We start from the raw sequence: 24,350 nt of genomic DNA, 5'->3' as shown, positions 1-24,350 counted from the left end.
AAGTATATTTCCCTAGATGGTAGAATATTAATTTTGCTTTTATTGCATGAGATTCGTTCATCTTTCAGAAGTTGACATAACGGTAAAATTTCATCCCCATTAATTGATTTTCATTTTTTGTAACCAAAACACATCCTTTAGGAATAAACTTCATAATTTAATTTGAACTGTTGCGACGCACTGATGCACAACAGTGTTGTGCAGCTGAAGACACATCAAGCATCTCTACGTGGGGATTAAAGAGAGGCCATGTGTGCTGCATACCACCAGAGGGTACTGCCTGTTGTGTGGTTGGACCCTCTCCTTTATGCATGAGCAAGAACAACATGATAGCGCTGCTTCAGGAAGAACAAGTTTAAGCATAATGCAAAATCTTGTTTATAACATAAGCCTTATTCTGTTGTGTAAAACAAAACAGTCAAATCTTTACCTCTGTAATCAATGCTTTATTCTTAGCTTGAGTGAAGAATATTTGAACTGAATTATCTGTATTCTCCCAGGCTAGCTTCTCTGTCATAATACTTTTTCATGTTCCCTGGGTTTTGTGCCATGTTCATTCATATGTTCTCTTCACAGGTTTCACATTTACATTTCAGGCTGCAGGTTCAAATACAGCACCGACTTCTGAGTTGTAGATCTTAGTTTTTACTGTTAGGAGTTATTTCACATTGGCTTTCCTTCAATCGTGCTGCAGAGGGCGAGTATGTGAGCGAGGCCTTGCTGGTGCCCGACCGATGCCGTTTCCTCCACCAGGAGCAGATGGATACTTGCAAGAGTTACGTGTATTGGCACAACATTGCTAAGAAGGTGAGGGGGCAGATATATTTTAGATGTTCAAAATGTAGAATGAAAGTTTTTTAAACCATATTAGAGCCAAAAATTTTATTTTGTGTTGGACTTTCAGCTTGTGTATCTTATAAATTTGTAATATTTTACTGCAGACACAAAAGTTTCTTCATTTGTATGCCTTCTTTAGAAGTATTTTATCGTGAAATTCAGAATTATATCTGATTATAACAGAAATCTACAACATTTCTTCCAAGTAATTAAATATAAAATGGAAATAAACCTCACATATGCTGTACATTCTGTTTTTAATGTACATAATGGCCTCCCCCCCAGGAATGTGCGACAGATAATCTAGAGCTCCACAGCTATGGGATGTTGTTGCCATGTGGGGACCATTTCAGGGGGGTTGAATACGTGTGCTGCCCGGGCCGAGTGAGCACCAACAGTAAAGGAGAGACAGAGGAGAGAGACGTCCCTGCTGGTCCTCAGATACTCACATCACAAACCAGTGGAAAACTCAACTCTCTGTAAGATGATCATGAAAACATGCGGATGGTGGAAGGTGACGGATGAAGCCTTCAGAGTAATAACTGTTTCCTCTCCTGCAGCTCTAAAGCGACACCCCCCACACCCAGCCCCTCTCCTGACACGGATGTGGAGGAGACTGATATGGAAGAAGAGGATGAAGAAGTGGTAGAGGAAGAGGAGGAGGAGGATGAAGAAGACGAAGTTGATGAAGAAGAGGTGGAAGAAGAGGAGGAAGAGGACGCAATAGCTGTGAAAGACTTAGATGAGTATGAATATCCTATCGACTCAGGTCCCTACCAGACGTCAGACTATCTGGACTCCTTCTACTATGAGAAAAGCCACAAGCCAACCACCTCCACTCCTCTGATTAAAGGAGACGGCTGTGAGTGTCTCTGCTTCTTGCTGCTCGGCCTTTTATTCAGTGTCAGAAGGTTTAGTCTGTGGTTCTCAACTCCTGAACTTAGAGCTTTTTTTTTTTCATTTCGTAATGGGAAGACCACACTTCTTTCACAACACAAATTAGATAAAAATAGTCCACATTCCCCCAAGCGTGGATGTGTTCTATGTATGTCTCTAACATGCACATATACGTCTCTTTCTAAATGTATACTAGTGTGTTATTCCTCCACACTCACAGGGAGGTCCAGGCATCAGTGGAATTTAAGCCCATATGCACAAAAGTAGAATATCTGACCGTCTGATGGAAGAACAAAGTATGCAAATTTAATTTAATTCACTTTAAATTCATTATTTTCATTTTAAATAAAAAAATATGTGCATAAGGTGATAAATGTGAAATACCTCGACGCAGACACGAAATATTGTTGTTTTTTATTACCCAACAATATTTTAAAGAGACTTCACCCAAAAATCTTTTATTTTAACCCTTACTTGCTCTTTTTATCTAGCTTTATTTAACTAATATGGAAATATCAGTTCAGGGTTCTGTGAAATGGCCGTCTAACCAGACCTTAAGCAAAACATCTTCAGGAACTATTTTCTGGCAACACTGCTTTAATATCATTTTTAATTATTGTATATTCTTTCAAAACTTAGCAACTCCCACCTAAATAATCAAAATGCTACTTAAAGGAAAGTGGAATTTTTGATGGGTATGAATAAACTGGCCCTTTAAACATCATTCCTGAAGTATTTATATTTCAATTATAATTGAATGTGTATTTCTTGTCTAAACCACATGTATTGATTACATCATAACTATAGCAAAATCATTTTGGTTTAGTTTGATCTCTTTTCAATAATCTTCTTAATTTGTTTCCTCTATTTGATATCAGTTAAACACTCAGGAACATCTAGTTATGATTGTTTCTTTGTTTTACAAAATGTGGTGAAGATTAACCTGGTAAGGACTCTGGTATAAATAATTATCATTTCACACCCAAGTTCTCTCTCCGACAAAGCAGGCATAGTTCTCCATTGTTGTTTAATTTCTTCCATTCTCGTAACTGTAGTGTAAAATTACCTTCTTTCTTTCTTGCTATATCTTCATTTCTCACCCTGAGTTACATTTAGGCCAGGGTTCTTTTAAATTACTGGATGATTGATCTCTTGATTTTGCCCTCTCTGTGACCATCATAATTTCTATCTATTCCTCATCCCATTTAGTGGCCACTCCTCGGCCCACAGACGGTGTTGATGTATATTTTGAAAAGCCAGTGGATGACACAGAGCATGCAAACTTCCTCCGTGCCAAAACTGATCTGGAGGAACGCAGAATGAAGCGCATCAATGAGGTAATATTCACACTACAGACAAATAGGTTTTGGTTCATGTGGGTCAGGCTTTAAACAGTTAATTTATTTTGTTAATTTAATTTATTTAGTAGTCTGAGATTAAATTTCCTCTTTTAATTCACAAAGCTACAGGGGCTGATGTCCCTGTTGTTTGAATTATATCAAGCATTCTTGCTCAACAACTTCAGTGGTTATTATGTCTTTAGGAGCACAGTTAAAATGTGCTTAGTTTTCTTTAAGAACTACTTCAATGAAAAAAATGACATAAGAATTTGGCAAACATTTCCATGGTACAATCCTCATTTTCAGAATCAGAATCTTTATTTGTCATGCTGTTACACTAGCTCTGATCTACGGTCTTACTCACATTGGCCTTCTCCCTCGTCTTTCTATCCTATCCGGTTCCTGAGTGTACAAAAGTTGGAATTTGACCTTGACCTAGTTTTCTTCAGGTCAACGTCACCATCTCATTTTCATCCTCTTTGCCGCCCGACTAATGCATTTTTTTTTAAAATCTTTCTATCTGCAACGGTTGTGAAGATATTTGGTGGACAAACGGACAAACAAACACACGAACACTGACAATCACAATACATCACCGCTTTGAAGCGGGATGTAATTAAATGTGGGAAATGCTCTTTTTCTATAAGAATGTTTTTACATCCTACAGCTGTACAAATTGAAGCTGTGCTATATTAGATATCTCTTTTAGAGCGTTTCATTGAGATGTCACACTGTCACATATTCCTCAGATCATGAAGGAATGGGCTGAGGCAGACAACCAATCCCAGAATCTGCCTAAGTCAGAACAACAGGCCTTAAATGAAGTAAGGATATTTTAGTCACCCTGCACTATTACCTTGATTAATCTATTGATTACGTTCTTTCTGCATTGTGAGAACAGATTTACTCTCACGTGTCCGCACCCTCACCCTTCCAGCATTTCCAGTCTGTGCTTCAAACACTGGAGGAGCAGGTCGCTGGAGAAAGGCAGAGGCTGGTGGAGACTCATCTTGCCAGAGTGGAAGCCATACTTAACAACAACCGCCGCCTGGCTCTGGAGAACTACCTGACCGCTGTGCAGTCCGATCCCCCTAAGGCAAGTCCGTCATTGTGTGAAGAAGAAGGGAGAAACATAAAAAGAAAGCTCATCCTGCGTCCTACAGAGCTGTACTTTCAAGTCTTTCTCTGTGATTGGTTGACACTTTCATCTGCGTCCTGTCTTTCACTGTGTCTTATAGCCGGAGCGTGTGCTGCAGGCTCTGAAGCGATACATGGCCGCAGAGCAGAAGGACCGCAGACACACACTCAGACATTATCAGCATATTGTCGCTGTCGACCCCCAGAAGGCTGAACAGATGAAATTCCAGGTGTGTGTCTGAAATAGTCTGAGATATTTGCCTCTGAAATGCTTTATGCACACTCGGATGCATTTGAGATGCTGGGATCATTTTCTGCTGACTAAGGAGCACATAGAACTTTATAGACAGAAGAGTTAATGCACACTGCATGTAACAGAACAGAGTTTCGCCAACCACCAGTTTTAGTTTCATTATGCTTGGGTAAAATCAGACTTCTAAAGCATCTTAGGACACAAGAATTAAATAAAATGTAATGAAATGTGCAGGTCTACACACATCTTCATGTCATTGAGGAGAGGATGAACCAGAGCCTCGCACTGCTTTACAAAGATCCCTCTTTGGCTGAGGAGCTACACGATGACATTCGTAAGCTGAGTTACTTGTACCCATCATTTCATCAGTTGTTGTCGGACAACTGTCAAGATGACTCCTGCTGTTTTTGAGGGGTTTTTTTTTAAATTTCCCATCACTTGTAGAGGAGCTAGTCAAAGCAGAGAGGGGAGATATCAGTGAGCTAATGACCACCTCCTTCTCTGAGACCCGTACTACTGAGGAGCTCCTGCCAGCGGAGAGCGAGGAGGAAAAGGATGATGAAGAGGAGGAGGAAAGAGAATTTCAGAACAGGCCTTATCCTCCCCGCATTGGTACGTAATACAAATTCAATATCCTCAAGTTCGTCCTAGATGTTGTACTTGATGGAGGTCATGATGAACCACTGCTCACAGCTTTTGTTAATGAAACTTGTCTCCTCCTTTTTCCCTAAAGAGCTGCAGCCTAATAAAAAAGGTGAGCTTGTACTTAAGTTTTTACAATGATAACAGACTTTTACATTTCTTATTTGTGCTTCCACTTCAATATTTAATTCCATTTCTTTAATTGTCTACAGTTGATGAGTATGATTATACTACATCTGAGAGAGGTCCCACATATGAATATGAGGAGAAGGTAAAACATTCCAGACACCTAGTTCAGTAGATGATCTGCTTACTAACAGGAACATTAGCCCTGTGTGTGTGTGTATCATCATTTTTTCTCGTTCCGTGTCCTCATAGATCAACACGTCTCTGGAGCTCAAGCAGGTGGTTAACAAGCCTCCTGAGATTGAGAGAGATGAATTGGTAAATACGCAGTATTATTTCCAATTCCTCTAATCTATTGTCTCTTCATATGTGCCTTTTCTAATTTTCACTGCCCCTTTCTGTCTATAGCAACCTGATGCATTGGAGACATTTAATCGAGGTGCCATGGTGGGTTTGCTGGTGGTTGCCGTGGCAATCGCCATGGTAATGGTCATCAGCCTGCTACTGGTGCGCAGGAAGCCATATGGCACCATCAGTCACGGCATCGTGGAGGTACGATCCAAGTCAGGCTGTATTTAGCATCCTGTGTTTAGTTCGCTGTCACTTTTTAGTGCACAGCCATAGAAATATATATACATTTCTCAAAATGTCATATTCCACATTCCATATGTTATTTACAAAAATTTGAGATGTGGTCCTTGCTCATGATTTCATCTTTTGTTGCTAATAATTGAAACCTTTATTTTTCATAGCAGGTTGACCCCATGTTGACACCAGAAGAACGACAGCTCAACAAAATGCAAAATCATGGCTATGAAAACCCAACCTACAAATTCTTTGAACAGATGAACTGAGGTTTTGGGGCCACCAACAAGTCATGCCTGACCACATCTTTTGCCCCCGCCCCCCCCATCTTCTTCCTTAAAGTGGTATCCCAGCTACACTTTTCTTTGACAGATTTACGATGTGTCTCAAACATAAAATAACTGAATAAATATGGCGTACGTCCCAAACCCATTGTAAATGACCAACAACAACCATCATTATCGGAATGTGAATAATGACATGTTACAAAGTCACACATTATTAGGTAATGCTCATCTGGATTAGAGTATTGTTCAGTCCATTAGCAGTGTCTGACAACATTCACCTCATAGACACCATCCCAGTGGCATGACTTGACCTATTGCCCTTCACTAGAAGCTAAAACTGAACGGTGCATAATGCTTTATAGTATTTATTTTTCAGTGGTAGTCTCTTTGTTGAAATTGTACCACAGTTAGATATAATGTATCTGTGTAGATGAGTGTAACAGCCTAGTTAAATTATGGTGTAATTCTCACTTTAAAACCCATTCAGTGAATAAAAGTACTAAAAATTGTCAAATTAAATTTACATCTAAATGCCACTATAATATTGGAAAATACCAGTGATATAAATGGTGAGGAGGAGGAGGAGTTTACTTTGAATGTGTGAGATATTTAAGCTCAAAGGCCAAAAAGACTGCAGTAGTTGGAGCTGATCTACTGTGCGCTGGTGGTTAAAAAAAAATTATGTTTTTGACCTCCGAGAAACAAATTATTTGTGAAAATATACCAAATATTCCATTTAGATACTTCGTCAGTAAATTTATCTATTTTATTTCTACTGCTACCTAATGAGCTGTATAACAGAATAATCAGACGTTCATTATTTTAATGAAAGCATGACAACTTGGTGTATGATGCTGCTGTGCTTATTTGTGTTGTTCTTGTCATTGCTTTTTGAAAAGTCTGAAACGACACCGTTCAAAAATGGACACTGTAAATATCGTAAGAAGTACATACGACTATATGTAGACATTTCTATGATTAGTTTGCATTGGTGTAATGGAATATTACATAAAAATAATACATTGTGCTGTTAACGAGAATGAGAAACATTTTCCTAACATGGCTGATTGAAAACGGACTGTTGTAAAAACCAGCACAAGACAATGACACAGTAACTTCTTTCTGAATGTATTTAAGGTAGACGTTGAGATTCCATCCTCCTTTAAGTAAAGCATCATCCCACTAGTAGAGCGAGTAGTGATAACATCCAACAGACACACTACGTGCCTAATGCTCTTTTCACCACTTCCTGTGCAGGCATGTTCATTTTCACATTTAGCGGGTGCAGAGAAACTTCAAGCTGAGGCATGTCATATTAGCATCAAAACATGCTGTGTGTCTTCAAATCTTCCAGACAAATGTGGACTCAAAGAACATGAAATAATAGAGCATCAAAGACGCTAGATTTAAGTTACTCTCTTCCTGAATAGTTTCTCACTGAATTACTCATGGTTTGTCGTATTTATGATCAGCATATTACGGAGTGTAGGGAAATAAAAAGGGATTTCCCCTTTTTATGGCTCTCAGTTGCTTAGTATGTCAAGGTTGATTTCCATTCACCATTTAAGTCTTAAAAGACCAGGGTCAAGATGTGGGATGTTACTTTTTTTATTGACATGTACCGCTAGGCTATAGCATAAATAATCCATACCAAAATCTTTTCATATTTTATGAAGTTCATACAGGTAGAAATTTTCTCTTAAAACAGTAATTTGTCCATTTTGAGAAATTTTCTTTTTTTCATTTTAATGTACTTTGAAATAAGCAAAACCTTTGATTTTGCATCAATCTTCAGTTTCTCTGGTTAGGCAGGTTCATTGCAGGTTGTGGTTGTGTTATGACAGGTGAAGAGAAGTCATAGCCATTGTATACTTTGTACAGCTTAGTTAGTGAATGAAAAATGTTGTATGTTCACAGTTTAAGTCAGTTGATCTTGTTATGATACTACTGAAACCATAGATGAGAATAAGCTTGCCTGTGTTTCCCAAACCACTGAAGGTTTCCTACCAGCATTTAGCAGACTTAGAATGGTGTACACTGTAGTTACTCCAATCACATTTGTACGTATGTCCTCTGTCAAATTCTAGACTTCTTTGTTGGTCTGTCCCTTAATTCCTGACAAAATATAGACAATGTTATTGAGATTTTAATTGCTGCATTATTGCCTTTTACAATGCTGTGTTTTGGATGTAATTATTCTGTATTTTTTATTTATATGTAATAATCAGTCAGCAGCACAGTGATAAGTGCACTGTGCTGCTAGGGTCATGCTTTCACCTAAAATTGTAGAGGTTTGGAAATGTGAAATAGTGTTGGACATATGATCTCTGTCTAATTGACAAGGAGTCGCACTAAGCACAAGTAGAAGCAAATGACTCAATTTGTGTAGAGATTGCTAAATATTGGCAATTGATAATATCTGACTAATTTCAATTACGCTGCAGACTGTAGGAATGTTGATAGCATCATTGAGAGATCTGCTTTTCATCTCCATTCAGACCTTTAACCAAAGACATGTTCCAAAAAAACAGAAAGATATTACAATTTGGCAAAAAAAAAAAAGTTGTGAGACTGTATGTGCAATCTGAGAAATAAAACCTGATCAAGCTGATTAAGAGTGTAATAAAGTAAAAGACCCATAAACCACTGTGTCTGTACATTTAATCACTTCTAGGCAGGTAGATGGTCTCTCTCTGAGAAGACAGACAGGTTGTTATGGAGACAACACAAGATATCTGACCATAATGTAATGTGTGTGATGAAACTCATTAATCTCATATGAATGTGTTTGCTTAGTAGCAGGGCTAAAAACCTAAGATAGAATTTATTGAAAAGGGTGTTACAGGGGAAAAAATGACCAACTCCAGAGGTTCATACAGTCCTAATTACCTCTGGTAACCTCCGAGGAACCGATGAGTGTTGTGCTTTTAACTTAGAGGAGGTGTACTTTAGCTGTGTCCCTCCAACCTCTGAGCAAAGGGAAAAGGGTTGATTATTTTAAAGCATTACCAATATTATTACTATGTAGAAACAGATCAGATGTGTTGACACATTTTCCAAGCAGCAATGTAGTTGATAGTCACCAGCGTGGGTAGAACTCACACTTCCTTCACCCACAATTTACAAAGAAGTTTCAACCCCCGGGCTCTCGCCTGCACAGGTTCTCTTCTTCCAAACCACAACACTGACGGGTAGTCCTCCTTCCCCAGATTACTGTGAAAAGGCTCTGTGGCTGTACAGTGACAGTTTGTCACTGGTGCCTCCTCACATTACTCGTCACACTTGTGGTGTGTATGAAGATGAGTCCTTGCATATCGCCACTGTGGTAAAGAAGAGTCATATTAAACTAGACCTTAAGTGCATTGTAGTCTGAGTGTGTATTGAGTTCAGTAACACTTTGATTGATTCAGCAAAGCAACAATATGAAACCTCTTAGAATGCAGAGATTAAAAACTTACATAGATCGAAGGTGTTGTTACAAGAATGCAAACATCACTGCGACCGTAAGAGGTGACAACTGCAGAATGTGAGAGTTTAGTTCAAAGACTCCACACCTCTGTGAGCCAGCGCTGGTGGAGTGGAGTAGCTGGATGGTGATTAAACCGACTGAGGCTTGAAGTCTTGGTATTACTGTACTGGTACGTGCATCAGCAGTGGCTGCCTCCTTTCCATATAGCACAAGATGACATTTAAGCACTGCTCTATTGCTGATTCCTCTGAGAGGAAGAGATGAGATCAGACTGTCTATTGGTTTCAGCTGCGCTTGACAACAACTGCTCACACAGTCAAAAGTTTGCACAGTGGCCATTAATGTCAGCATGTAGATAGATAGATATATACTTTATACCTGCAGACAATCGAAAGCATGCAGATGAAGTTATTATGAACTGTCAAATATAGAGTATATTAAAAGATGGTTGTATAGTGAAAGTACAAAAAACAAAAATATGAGGAGAAAGAATTTTCCACAGAATGTCACTGATGCTCTCCCCCGAGAACTGCCACCTTCTCGTGGTGGGGGAGTTTGAGTGCCCGAATGATCCCAGGAGCTACGCTATCAGGGGCTTTACGCTCCTGCTAGGGTCTCCCTTGGCAAACAGGTCCTGGGTGACGGGCCAGACTAAGAGCAGTAACAAAACCCCTATGGCAAGAAATACATAAAGGACCATGAAATCACCTGGTATGGTGCAACCGGGCCCCCACCCTGGAGCCAGGCCCAGGGTTGGGGCTCATATGTGAGGCATGTCCTACCAAGAGGAGACCTCGGGGAAGACCTAGGACACGCTGGAGGGACTATGTCTCTCAGCGGCCTGGAACCGCCTCGGGCTCCCCCCGGAGGACCTGGAAGAGGTGTCTGGGGAGAGGGAAGTATGGGCATCCCTCCTGAGACTGCTGCGCCCGCAACCCGGCCCCGGATTGGCAGTTGAAGATGGATGCATGGATGGATGTCACTGATGCTCATTTATAAATGGATCGACATAGCAAACCTGACATCACAGAAACGACAAGGAAACCACATTGTGTATCTATAATTAGATCCTGTAACAATATGGGTGAAAAAATGCTTGAGGAAGAATTACTCAGACATTTCATTCAAATTTATGTAGACATAATAAAGCAATAAGACCCTGCTATTAAGTCCACCACACTCATTCAAGAAAAAGTGCAAATGATGACGAGTCAAACACGGGTAAAGTACCAGTATCCAGGATGAGATTATACACACACACACACACACACACACACACAAACAGTATATATATATTACAAGGTTATAATTATTTATGCATTGATGATCTTCATTACTTGCCCTTGAGCAACTCACTGGCGTAGACTTACAGAGATGTTTAAGCATTTAATGCTATTCTACTTCATATTCTTGTACTTTGACTCTATTTATATTTTGTATAAAATTTAAAAAATGTTCCATGTAACTAATAAGTAAAGTTACAAAATGAATGTCACAGTGAATTAAATGAACTTCTCCCTCTCGAGTTGCCAGTCTGCCTTGCTGGTCACAGGTTTTGCTGGAGCCTATCCCAGCTGGTTACGGGCAAAAAGCAGGGTACACACTGGATGCATCACCAGCGTGTTGCGGGGCCCCACCAGAAATATGCAATTTCAATACTCTATTGGTGTGAGTGTGAGCATGGCTGGGTGTCTGTCATTTTGCGCAGCCCTGCGATGAACTGGCGACTTCTCTGCAGCCTCTGAGATCAGCTCCAGCATAACAATTCCGATAAGTGACTGAAGATGAGAAGATTCAAGAAGATGAATGAATTAATCTTCAATTCATTTTAAATGTTCTAGGTTCTACTAAATTGAATTGAACATATTCTTTTATGGGCAGGTTCCAGATCATAATCTGTACCTGTAATATTTTTAAAGGAAGCTTTCCCATTGGGGCAGTAATGAGACTTTTGCTTCAAACTGAAGGACTACAATGTAGCGCCTGCAATGTAGTGACATAATTTGTTCAATGACATCGCTATCAGACACATCTAACCCAAATCTGGATCCAAGTAACATTCCAAATCTGCTGATGGTGAATGTTTAAACTAACGCTGAAAGTGTGAGGTTTTAATGTGGTTGTCAAATTTGACATTTCTTGAAATGTCACTATCGAGACTGTGAAGAGTATCACCATTAGAGAAATATTGCTTTTCTTGAATAAGTAACAACAACTATCACAAATAGCTATAGTGATGTGAATCCAAAGAGTCATGGAGGCATGATGTGAGGATCAAACTATCGTGGGTGTTTTAGGTTCAGTGACACATTGAGGAAAGTTGTCTTTCATTTATCTAAGGGATGAACCAGATATTTCTCTTTTAAGGTAGTAGGTTGAAGTCAAGCCTTGTCAGAATCTGTCCCGTATATGTTTCCTGTCATAGGTGTGATCACTGATCAATGTCTTTGGTGTTGTTTCTGTCTGATTGCACAACATCTCACTAATGTAAGGATCAGCAAGTGATGGTGGAGGAGAAGAGATTGTATATCTGTATATCAGGTAGATGCTATACCTGAACATTGCATGTTCAGATATAGCATCGACAACACCCCCCCAAAAGTATGGCAGAAATAACCACTATTCTCGGAGGGTGTTCCTTTATTTTGTAATAAAGAAAAAAAGGTATTCGAAAAAGGAAGAGTGATCCTTTTTGCAGCCAGTCACAACTGCTTTCTTAAATCAAGCAGAGGAAAAAATGTGACCTAATTTAATTCTGCAGATTTTACAGTTCAAATACAAAACCTGCATCAGATTGAATATGATAATTGGGCTCCTGTTTAAAGAGAGAAGAGCTGCTGCACCAAGCAGGTTGACATGAATCAGTACAAGAAATGTCAGCCACAGGTAATGCAACAAAGTACCCAAGGTGTGTTTTTCTTCATGATTCCATAGATTTTTTTTTCTGAAAATTGAGTGATTCCATTTTTTTCCACTGCTTGATCTAAAAAGGGAATTGTAAACGACTACACAAGTGTATTTAGGTACACAATTCAAGAACATTAAATGGTAAAATAGCCTTCAGGTGTCACGCAAAATACAGTAAATGTAAGCAATAAAAGAACTGATGAGCAAACCATTTAGCACCATTATAACTGAACCAATGTCAGATAAGCTGCAGAGGAGGGACTGTGAATGCAGAGGGGGAAATCACCCTCTCTTGTCAAAACCCATCAGTCAGGCATGTCATTTTACAAGTCCCTCCACAGTCATGGTGCAAGGTGGTGCGTTTATTTACCAATGAGACCATTCACTGAACACAGGGTAAGTATCTCATGCACACAGCTTGCTGTTTCTTAGGTTGTTGAAACCTGAAACAACAAACAGATACACTGCTATGTTTCTCATGTTTGGTCTGATCAACACTGTTCTGTGATCATTTATAATCACAACCTTGTGTGGCACTGTTGATTTTCTGTTGCCTATGGAGGCTTTACATTTAGGTTTGCTTTCTCTTGTGATTCCATTTATTTATACGTGACTTGTGGGGACTTCATGTCCTGCCAAAGGATGTGTAGATCTGACAGATGCATGTTTTTCCCCCTATGTAAGCAGTGAGCTAGTACTGCGACTGCAAGAAACTCAGATACTAACTGTGTCACCAGAGTGCCTTCTAAGAAGGCATGGTGGATTTAGGTGGCTTCAGAGGAAATTTGATTATTGCACAAGCTGACTGTAACAACATCAAGAACATCCTGAAGAAACAAACAATTGAGACAATGCTGAAAAGGATATGAAGTATTAGTATTAGTACAGTATACAAGTATTAGTACAGTATACAATTCAATAAAAGAACAAATTAATAGGCCAGCGGTCTCAGGCTAATGACTCTATGTGAACTGCCTCAAGGTAAAATTCTAAATTATAGAGTACACACGTCACGTGCATCATACTAATTCAAAGAATTTCTTTACGCTCCACTCACTTTATGTGCTGAGTTTGCATTTGAAAATATGGGGATTTATGAGCATCATGAGTAAATAAAGAAACAATACATTACTATATTATATATTAAAATCTCTTTTTTATGCTCATAAAAATCACTGCAATTTTATTTCATTTTAATCCTGTATAATAATTATTTCAGATCTCACGGTAATAATCGTCCATAAGGTCTATAAATTTAAGCATTCTGTCGCACCACTTTAAACTGTGGCATGCAATTGAGCTTATGGAGACATCATCATGTAATTTTTTTTCCAGGTTTTGTCAGTCAAGTTTGAAGGCGAAACTTTGTAAATGACTCCGTCCTTCAGTAGTAAAGAGTTATTTCAAAAAAATAATACAACTAGGGTTATCGAACTATAAACGTATCTCATAACTCACTAATTTACAAACTTTTTGCAAAATCCTGCAAATAGACAAATAGCTGTAAAAAAAAAATGAATTTTTTTGGAATGATTTTCCAAATTAAAAAAAATCCCTCAAATTATCAATGTCATTTAAAACACACACAGAAAGATTTTCAACAGCATATAATTATATATGCACACAAAAAATAAATTGCAGCAAAAAAATAAACACAATTGATTCTGTTTCACCATCAGAGGAGTAAATGGGATTGTGCTTATGCAATAACTATAATTTTTTTAAAAGAACTTTATTAAAGAACCAAGAAAAAGCAACCATACAATCCATTATAACTTCAGATTGTGACTGAAATAGCAATTTCAACATACAGTCCAAGCATTTAAAACTATGTTCTCATTCTGAGATTCAAAACTCAGCATCTTTGCTGTCACTTCACATACTTACATATTTATGTATTCTACCCCTGAGAATTCTTCCATTTGATGTTTACAGTTGTATTGTTGTCAAAACTGTTTTCATGTTTATTTGTGTGTACAGTCATTAGTCATGGTTTCAGACTGTGTACGGCAGAGCTTCCGGTCGTTTGAGTGTGTTTGCAAGTGATGAACATCAAAGCTTTCACAAAACTAAGTGGATTTACACACAGGAGTCAGACATTCATGCAGAATACCAGACAGACATAGTTGAGATTGAGTAAAATGTTGTCGGGTTTTCTTTTGGGGTTTTTTTTCATCCCAGAATGTAAAAAGAAAGTGTGTGAATCCATCAGGTTTTAGGATACTGATACTTGCTTTTAATAACACACATAGTGTAATCTACCAAAATGCAAATGCAAAAATCAAATTTTGCTACATTCTACTGTGTTCATAATTGTATGAGACCACCAAAGTCTCTTCTTCTCACCCATTAAAACTAAAATCCACCTTATAACCGACTCACCACAGTATAAACTCATTTATAAATAATGATATGACTTCCGGTTTGTTCTTTCCCCTCTCACTACAAGCTCATTCGATCAGTCGATTTGCAAAATAATGTTTCTTCTCAAAACTTAAAATTTTCAGAAATGTGCCATATCTCTGACTGATGAAAATAATAAACACTTTGTGGGTATAATTTAATGGGATCCCCAATTTATTTATTTTATTTTTTTGATTTTCTCTTCTCAGATTTAGACTTTATTTCTGCAAACTTCAGAAATGATCCGAATCGACAACCCCCAGTACTTCTACTTCCTGCAGCAGGCAGATGCCCTACGTCATTCAGGGTCACTTTGTGATGCTATAATCTCGGTAAAGAGTCAAACTTTCAGGGCTCATCGACTAGTACTGGCTTGTGCCAGCAGAAGGCTAGCCCAGCGGCTAGCTCTGGGAGACATAGACAACCCTGTTCACTGCAAGTTGGATTATTTCTCACCACATACCTTCCAGCAAGTTCTGGACTTCACCTACACACAGACTCTGGAGGTGTCAGTAGATGACCTGCACCTGCTGCTCAGAGCTGCGCAGCTGTTGGAGATGCAGCCACTGGAGGACCAGTGCCGGAAGCATCTCGAAAATATTCATTGCAGAGTAAGAGAGGAGAGCAAAATTAGAAAAATCATACATGTCAAAAAAGAGACAGAAAACGTTAAGCAGATAGATGAAAAGGAAAAAGAACGTCTAGCTCAAGAGAGAGAGAAATCTTCGTCAGATGAGGTAGGCAACACCAATGTCATAGAAAACATTTCACCCACTGGTCTTCTGAGGAAACACTACATCAGTCCACCATCCACAAAAAAGAACCCCAGACTCCTTCCTGTTTCAGAAACACTTTACAACAGAGAAAGTGTTATTACTAGGCCTGCCAGCAGCGGATCGTCCTTCTCTTCTCCCTTGGCTTTCCCTAACATGTGGAACTCAGTGAGCACCCTGAGGCAGATAGCAAAGAACTACTCAAACTTAGTTGCAGCTCAGCCTCTGCAGCCCCCTAACCAATCACCTGTAGCATACCCATTTTCCTTCACATCCTCACACATGCTACCTCTACTAGGCTCCCATTTTCATAGCTCTGTAATGGCCTACTCAGGTTTTCATCCAGGTCATGAACAAAACCTTTATGTTGGATCCACAAGGATGGAGGGTATAATAAATCAAGGCCTGCTAAAAAGAAAAAGAAGAAGTCAGATACCATCTAATGAGACCGTTCAGACCAGTGAGCAGAGGTAAGTCAGCAGTCCAACATGATTTTGGAAATGTGTGTCTTATTTTCTGTCGTTGTCTCCTTATTTTTCCTCACAGACTCATTTATAACCCTCTAATTTGCTCAACTGTTCCATTAAGACACCTATAGCTACCTGACTCATTGCTGTTTGGGCAGATGTGTGTGATCAAGCCTCCTGCACTTTCCAATTAGAACAGAGGCATTTGTTAACCCTTACCTGGCAGCCAGAGTCAATCAAACATTCTTTTGTTTTTAAGCTCCAGTTCTCACACCATAGAGCGCTTTGTTGCTAAATATTGCACAATTCACTTGAACTTAATTTTGGGTGAATTTCCTTCTTTCATCTTACCAATGCTAATTGTAAAGTGCTCCTCGTAATGTAGCCTGACAGTGTGTAAAGGGGAGCCCCCTAAATTTCTCCCCACCTTCATACAAGAGCGTCAGCCTACTTAAACAAAGTTTCAGCCCTTTGAAATTGCACCACAATCAAATGGGAAAACATTGGTCAAAATGGAAAGAATTAGCTACTCTTTGCTGCCACTTCACTACACTACACTTCTTTTTTATGATTTGAAAATGAACTGGAAAAAAAGCAGAATAGAGGATTGTATTGATGAGGAAGGTAATCACTAATACTAAACAAGGTAGTCGGAGACTGCAACATCCCGCGACACCCCTGAATTCAACATTTTACCCTGACCTACACATTTTTTTGCCTCTTGCTTCCTGAAAATGTTACTTTTTGTTTAGTGATTACATATCAACAGGTTTCAGAGATGTTTACCTAAAAAGGAATACATTGCGCCATCACTCCTCGTGGTTAACGCATTCCAGGAACCACACGCGATTAACGAATTTCACGATAGAGCGATGAACTATTTATCTTATTATTTAAAGTAATTTAAACGTTTATGACCCTCCCTATACTCCTATTAAACCACCTTCTATCTGTGTTACCTTTTCCCACACTCTTATCGACTGTTTAAAGTATTTTTGTGTCTCAACGAAGTCCGCGACTCACAGGACGTAGTGCACTTCCGGATGCCGTCAGCCAATAGAATGCACGTACGGTATCGCGTGAGTGCCTACCGAAAATCCACTATGAGTACAAAAGTTGAAATCTGACCATGACCTAGTTTTCTCAAGGTTAAGGTCATCGTCTCATTTTCATCCCCTTTGCAGCCTGAGTAATGTGCTTTTTGTTTCATCTTTCTATCTGCGACGGTCTTGAAGATTTTTGGTGGACAGATGGACAGACAGACGAACAGACAACCACATAAACTCTAGCAATTACAATACATCGCGGGATGTAATAATCACTACTACTACTGCCAGTACTACTACTACTACTACTACTACTACTACTACTACTACAAATTATAATACTACTACTACTACTACTAATAATAATAATAATAATAATAATAATAATAATAAGAAGAAGAAGAAGAAGAAGAAGAAGAAGAAGAAGAAGAAGATTTTTTTTTTTTTTTTTTTGCAAAAACACTTTAATCTCATTCAAACATTTAGCAGTTTTACATTAGATGAAAGCATTTAAGTGCCTCAGAAGATCTTTTCCAAACAAACTTCAATCACATTTAACATTTAGAACATTTAGAACATTTAGAACATTTAGAACATTTTACAATTTTTCATTAGATGAAATTTCAAAAACACTAAACACTCAAAAACATTAAACACCAAGAAACAAAGGGAAATACAATATAAAAAAAGAAGAAGAAGAAGAAGAAGAAGAAGAAGATTTTTTTTTTTGATTTTTGCAAAAACACTTTAATCTCATTCAAACATTTTGCAGTTTTACATTAGATGAAAGCATTTAAGTGCCTCAAAACATCTTTTCCAAACAAACTTCAATCACATTTAACATGTAGAACATTTAGAACATTTAGAACATTTAGAACATTTTACAAATTTTCATCAGATGAAATTTCAAAAATACGAAACACTCAAAAACATTAAACACCAAGAAACAAAGGGAAATACAATATAAGAATTAGTGCATTATAACAGGAAGTTTGCAAAAGTGAGGTGGTCATCAACTAAAGTGCATAGGACATTTTTGTAACACCAGATGTTCCTAAAGTTATTCAGGTCTTTTGTCAATTTATAGAAACCAAATTCTAGTTTTAAGCGACATCTGATGTTACAGCAAAAAACAGTAGCTGCTTCTTGAGCGGTATCGTTTTCAATTTTCCTCTTCCTGGTCACATGAATTGCAAGTTTTGCCTCCCCAGAAATAAAATTTAAAAGCTGCCACTTTCTCTGATTCGATCTATTGTACCCAGCACCGTAGATGAATTTCCTGATACTAAAGTTTTCATTGAACAAGTTAAAAACATTTGTTAGAAGAGTGAAGAGTACTGCAAGTCTCCCACACTCACTGAAAGTATGAAAGACTGTCTCCTGAAGAGGACAGAAGGGACACTGGCTGGACACCGCAGGGGCAAAAACAGAGACAAAAGCATTGGAACCGACGGCACCATGCAAAATCCTCCACTGGAGGTCGGCTGTTTTTTTCTTGAGGGGAGGTTTGTACAGAAGTCTCCACTGCGGGTCAGAAGAAGAAGAAGAAGAAGGTTTTTTGGATTTTTGCAAAAACACTTTAATCACATTCAAACATTTTACAATTTTACATTAGACGAAAGCACTAAAGTGCTTCAGAATAATAATAATATTTTTTTCAAAAAACCTTCAATCACATTCAGAACATTTAGAACATTTTACAATTTTTCATTAGATGAAACTTCAAAAACACTAAACACTCAAAAACACTAAACACCAATAAACAAAAAGGAAATACAATATAAAACTTAGTGCATTATAATAGGAAGTTTGCAAAAGTGAGGTGGTCATCAACTAAAGTGCATAGGACATTTTTGCAACACCCGATGTTCCTAAAGTTATTAAGGTCTTTTGTCATTTTATAGAAAAAAAATTCTAGTTTTAAGCGACATAAAGAAGAAAAAGAAGAAGAAGAATATAAATAATATTAATAGTAATATATATATAATATTATTGTTATTAGAATTAGAATTAGAGTTTTTTAAAATTGCCTTTTCTGCAGCAACCATAATGGACCAACAGCCAGCATAGCAAGAGTTAAAGACTGCCAACACACCAGTGCAAACCTCCTCGATGATCCAGTGCTGCAGAAGTCAGTCTACTCCCCATCAGGTAATATAGTATAATGCAGCAAAACCAAATAACTTGCTCTTGTTACTGTTATTTTACACAGTCTACATTTAGCATGTAAGAACTATACAGTGATATCAAGGTAGAAGCAGACTTGATGTGATGAGATATGACAGGAAGAAAGTTCTTTTCATGACCTCTAATCTCAACTCTATGCAGCTATGCAATGGAAAGTGATAAAAAGAGTTGTGGTTTTGAGAAAATGGTGCAGCAGGATTAGTACTGTGGTTACTAGATATAGTTATACATGCAGTACAGTACACACTGTGATAGGAATGAAAATTTTTGTGAGTGTGTGTGCGTGCGTGCGTGTGTGTGTGTATGTGTGATAGTTTGCCTTGTAAAAGCTTTAACATAGTTTATCTCAGCTTCGTGGAACGTTATGTTCATGTTTCAGTAGATAAGCTGATAACTGCTTGACTAATGTGTAATTCTTTATTACTTCATTTGTAAAAATAAAAATTGTTTTTTGGGACTTAAAAATGTATGAAGTGAGTACTGTATTTATGGTCCTTATATGTGTTACAATGATACAGCAACAGATATAAAAGTGTTTTACATTCAGTGTTTTAAAAGGGAGACCTGATGACAGTTAATGGATAGGAAACAAACTAACAATACCAAGTCGTGTTTGGAGGGTGAGCGTTCAAAAGCTGTGGTTGATTCTTATTGTCTTTTTTTGCCCTGACCAACCAGCACCTCTTATTTCAGAATCCTGTCTATACAATGAGGTTCAAGTTTTCACTGACGAAAATTTAAAAATGATCAGATCTGAGACGAGCTGTCTAAACCTCACACCTTTGTACAGATGAAGTTACAGACATGTGGCGTGACAAGAGCAAGCTTGCAAGACATGAAATCCAGTGTTGACCAAAACACATACAGAAAAATAATAAGAATAATACATATAAATGTTAGTATTCTAAAGCTGGTCAAGCAGGTTGTTTGTGTTTATAACTGGTGTTATATCAAAAGGGTCTCAGTGAGTCTCTTAATAATGATAACTACCATGGTTTTATTATCAATTCTGAATATTTGGTCAATAAAGTGAATTAATGAACTCCAACAAATGTTTTATTCTCCCAAAACCAGTTCTAAAATGTATAGTATAATCATATAAAATGATGTAAAAATCCTATAAAATGGAAAACTCAGTGATCACAGATTAAAATTTCATCAAATAATTTGATAAAAAAATTTGTTTGACTTGACTTGATTACCCAAATAATAAATCCCAGTAGCTCAAAAGTGATTTTGCAAACCTGATTCTAAATAATACAATGAACACATGTGAACTGAAATCAAGTTTGTATCCTGGTACCATTTATCTAAAAGAACTGAAGTAACCATAACAAACCTACAAAATGTCAGAATCCTGCATAAGAATTAACTCAAACGTTGCAAGTATCCAAGATTATCAAAGAATATGTTTAATACCTTTGTCTGTAACATACTGTCTGTTGTAGGAATTTAACTATTGATGCCTTTGAAATGTTTTTTTTTTAACAGTCAGGTCACTTAGTCCACCGCAAGTTCACACCTTCATCTGTTTTCGCATGCATGTTGTTTTGCACAGGTGAGGCCTGTGCAGGGTGTCAGTTCAGTGGAAGCAATGGTTCACAGCATAAACCAAAAACCCATCAGCAAGAACACAGAGGGGATAAACCTTACCAGTGTCAACACTGTCCAAAGAAGTTCAGTCTGAAACACCAACTAGACACGCACCATCGTGTTCACACTGGTAAGCACACTGTGTTCTGAGAGTCTAAAGAGTTAAAAGAGTTTTATAGATTGACAGGAAGAATTCTGAGTAGAACTTATTGATACGTTTTTAAGACCTCTTTGTCCTGTAATTCAGCTCACTTCATGACTCTTCCTGAATCCAAAATGCTAGAATTCCTGGAATTCTAGCATTCAATTAAATCAATATTATTAAACAGCTAAATAAATTGATAATAGGACTGGTGTGCTTGCTGCTCTGTGCCAATACTTTTCAGCATTTTTTATCATCTATTTTGAAAGGCAGATCCTGCGTTGCCTGCTTATGCAATTTCCTCCGGGTTTAATAAAGTATCTATCTATCTATCTATCTATCTATCTATCTATCTATCTATCTATCTATCTATCTATCTATCTATCTATCTATCTATCTATCTATCTATCTATCTATCTATCTATCTATCTATCTATCTATCTATCTATCTATCTATCTATCTATCTATCTATCTATCTATCTATCTATCTATCTATCTATCTATCTATCTATCTATCTATCTATCTATCTATCTATCTATCTATCTATCTATCTAACACCTTCCAAAGACTTACTGTGGCAGCAAGCGATGTGCACACTGGACAACAGAATGCTAGTCATGGAAACTGGTGGCCAGACATTTAGTAAATTAAGTAAATAAGAAATGCAGATGAATCATTTGTGTTTCTTATTCCTTATTTATCGAAATTTCTTGCTTGCTAAACCACAGAATTAGTGCAAAATACATCTTTATGAAATATGTAAATTTTGTGTGTGTGTGTGTGTGTGTGTGTGTGTGTGTGTGTGTGTGTGTGTGTGTGTGTGTGTGTGTGTGTGTGTGTGTGTGTGTGTGTGTGTTTTGCAAAACACACACACACACTCATTCATGTATAAATTTCATGCATCACATGCAAGTTCAAACCAACGGATAAAATAGCTGCAGATTCCTTGGCAATAATGTTTAGTGTTGTTTATGTTATACTGTTTTCAATATTCATCCTGGTTTAGATCAGAGTTTTATGTTTTAGGTTATTTGTGCAGAGTTACCACACATGTATCCATGAGTTACCCTTTAGTCTCCTTTTGTGTGTTCTAAACACTTATTACCTGTAACGTCAGTCAGTCATTTTCTAACCCGCTTAATCCGCTAACGCAGGTCGCGGGGTACCTGTAACGTGTCACCACAAATTATCTATTTATCTATAGACTTTGTTTCATCAAGAGACATTCCATTCAAAGATCAGATGAGACTTAACGGGTCATGCATGTTCTGATAGAGATCTGGATGGTTTGCATTAAAATAGCACAGTTTAGTTTACTAAACCACAAGTTGAAATTGCTATTAATATAGCAATACCCATACAAAAAAAGGCAAGGTTTATCACTTATGAAGTACCAGCTATGCTTCATTGTCTGAAAGTCACACCTCTTGTGTTCCTCAAATGTTTTCCTTCCTGTGTGCCCCATCCCGTTTCCAGGAGAGAAACCCTTTGAGTGTCGTCTCTGTGGTCAGCGCTCCAGGGACTATTCAGCCATGATCAAGCACCTACGGACTCATGGTGGAGCGACTCCCTACCAGTGCACAGTTTGTCTGGAGTTCTGCAGCAGCCTGGTCGCCATGCAGAGACATGTCAAGAGTCATGCATTACAGGACTTCCCCCAAAACTGGAGCATCAACAGCACCTACTTATACAAATCACACATCTGAGTTAGAGAGATAGAGACATGAGGCACAAATCGAGGGAGATATGTCGCAATAATTTCATATTAAAAACTACAGGCCAGCACTAATGTCCAATGAAAAATGAGATACTCTGATATAGGTTATAGCGCCATCGTGAGGGAAAACACTGTAAGAATTGGATTGTGCTGATTGTAGATTTGTTGCCAATTTGTTTACAAGGATTTAAAAATAGTATTTATATGGTACTAGAACAGCCAATTTTCAGAAGCTGTATGATATAGATCTATACATTTTGTGATACCTTCACCCTCTGTTAGAATGTTCATTTCTATATCATTATAAAGTGAATTTTTTTCTGGCCCACTGTCATTTTACTCTCAAAGGAAAAGCAGTTTGAGGTTGTAAGGGAGTTTTTATTATCATTAGCAGACACACCTTTACGTCAAACATTGCTTGCAAAACAAATGACAAAATCCCATATATTGTATGAATAAAAAGTTAATGAAAGGCTGTATTTAGAACTTAATGAAATTAAGGAATGTTGAGGTCAAATAGAAATGTTTCTTAACAGGTCTTGCATGTTAAACCATTTATAGGATTTGCTGTTTCATCAACTGATGCCACAGTAACTGATTGGCGGCAGGAAATAGAAATGGAAGTAGTTAAGTGTGCCTCAAAAGTAAATACCATATGGATTATAACAACTCCACACAAGTCAAATGACTGCGATGTTTCCCCTGAATGTAAATGTGCAGTATGTAATGAACAATAATTTAAATAGCAACTCATAGGCCTGTTTTTACTGCTTGCGCTTTGCCAGTTTGTTCAGCATTATCTTAATTAGAATTGGGTTTGATTTAATAAATAAATGTTGGACTCCTTTTCTCATGAGCTTTAATTGATCAATATGCTATGAGACTGCTAATGCACGTAATAAACATGCTTTCAACAGCCATTGTGGCATTTTATTTTCCTTTTTATAAGTTACAAAGATATTAGAAGACATGAGACAGCTGAGTAAAACTCTGTTGTCTGTTCAAGTGTAATGACCTACACATCAAATAGAGAAGTATTAAAAGTTATGGCACTGCTTGTGTTGATATCAGCTGTAGTTGACCCAATGTGACGATGCCAGACATGTATGTATACCAGATATACCAACGTTTTTAATCAATTAGAAACTAAATTACGAATGATTCCAGAAAATTGACTAAATGTGCGTTAATGCCATTTTTCTACACTATTACATAAAAATTATACTTCCAAAGATTTTGACTTTTCATGTGCACAAAACTAGTTTCCATATTTGTGCTCATACGTCTTATTCCACATTTACCCACCCACATTTACTGCACTTAAACTCAGTCAGAATATGTGCATAGAAACATTTTGATGGATACTCAATTGAATAATTTAAAGCCTAGTCTTTTTCTAGCATACACACGTTTCATAAGTGATAAAAAAAACCTAGAAAAAAAAGGTGCCATTTTTCATTTGACATAGTACAGTACTTTTAGCTTGTGAATGTGGTTGAAGATAATTGGTTTCTAATCGTCTCATCTTCAACAAGTTGAA

At 37.6% G+C, this 24,350-nt stretch overlaps 2 protein-coding genes across 6 annotated transcripts in view; both read left to right on the top strand.

Moving 5' to 3' along the window:
* aplp1 (amyloid beta (A4) precursor-like protein 1) overlaps positions 1-8,747 on the top strand; it is a 31,990-nt gene extending 23,243 nt beyond the window's left edge. The window contains exons 5-18 of one of the 4 annotated variants that reach the window (XM_068324643.1): positions 695-807; positions 1,123-1,316; positions 1,398-1,699; positions 2,944-3,071; positions 3,824-3,898; positions 4,012-4,170; positions 4,313-4,441; positions 4,699-4,798; positions 4,909-5,076; positions 5,198-5,218; positions 5,319-5,377; positions 5,485-5,550; positions 5,641-5,784; positions 5,985-8,747. In XM_068324643.1, the coding sequence (XP_068180744.1) occupies positions 695-807; positions 1,123-1,316; positions 1,398-1,699; positions 2,944-3,071; positions 3,824-3,898; positions 4,012-4,170; positions 4,313-4,441; positions 4,699-4,798; positions 4,909-5,076; positions 5,198-5,218; positions 5,319-5,377; positions 5,485-5,550; positions 5,641-5,784; positions 5,985-6,086 (1,760 nt within the window). In that variant the 3' untranslated portion in view covers positions 6,087-8,747. Of the gene's footprint in view, positions 1-694; positions 808-1,122; positions 1,317-1,397; positions 1,700-2,943; positions 3,072-3,823; positions 3,899-3,975; positions 4,171-4,312; positions 4,442-4,698; positions 4,799-4,908; positions 5,077-5,197; positions 5,219-5,318; positions 5,378-5,484; positions 5,551-5,640; positions 5,785-5,984 lie in introns of all 4 variants that reach the window. The other 3 variants (XM_068324639.1, XM_068324644.1, XM_068324642.1) reach the window with 3 other exon arrangements.
* Positions 8,748-12,799: 4,052 nt separating this feature from the next.
* zbtb32 (zinc finger and BTB domain containing 32) lies at positions 12,800-23,650 on the top strand. Of its 2 annotated transcripts, XM_068324647.1 has the most exons (5): positions 12,800-12,876; positions 15,093-16,126; positions 19,211-19,320; positions 20,915-21,079; positions 22,570-23,650. In XM_068324647.1, the coding sequence occupies exons 2-5, from the start codon at positions 15,123-15,125 to the stop codon at positions 22,797-22,799; spliced, it is 1,509 nt and encodes a 502-aa protein (XP_068180748.1). In that variant the 5' UTR covers positions 12,800-12,876; positions 15,093-15,122; the 3' UTR covers positions 22,800-23,650. The 2 variants fall into 2 exon arrangements, with proteins under 2 accessions (XP_068180748.1, XP_068180749.1); XM_068324648.1 differs by lacking the exon at positions 20,915-21,079.
* Positions 23,651-24,350: the final 700 nt, after the last annotated feature.

This window comes from Antennarius striatus, chromosome 9 (genome assembly GCF_040054535.1).
Source record: "Antennarius striatus isolate MH-2024 chromosome 9, ASM4005453v1, whole genome shotgun sequence".
Classification (NCBI taxonomy): domain Eukaryota; kingdom Metazoa; phylum Chordata; class Actinopteri; order Lophiiformes; family Antennariidae; genus Antennarius; species Antennarius striatus.
The sequence above is the reverse complement of the archived record's forward strand: the minus strand, read 5'-3'. Positions and strand labels throughout refer to the sequence as shown.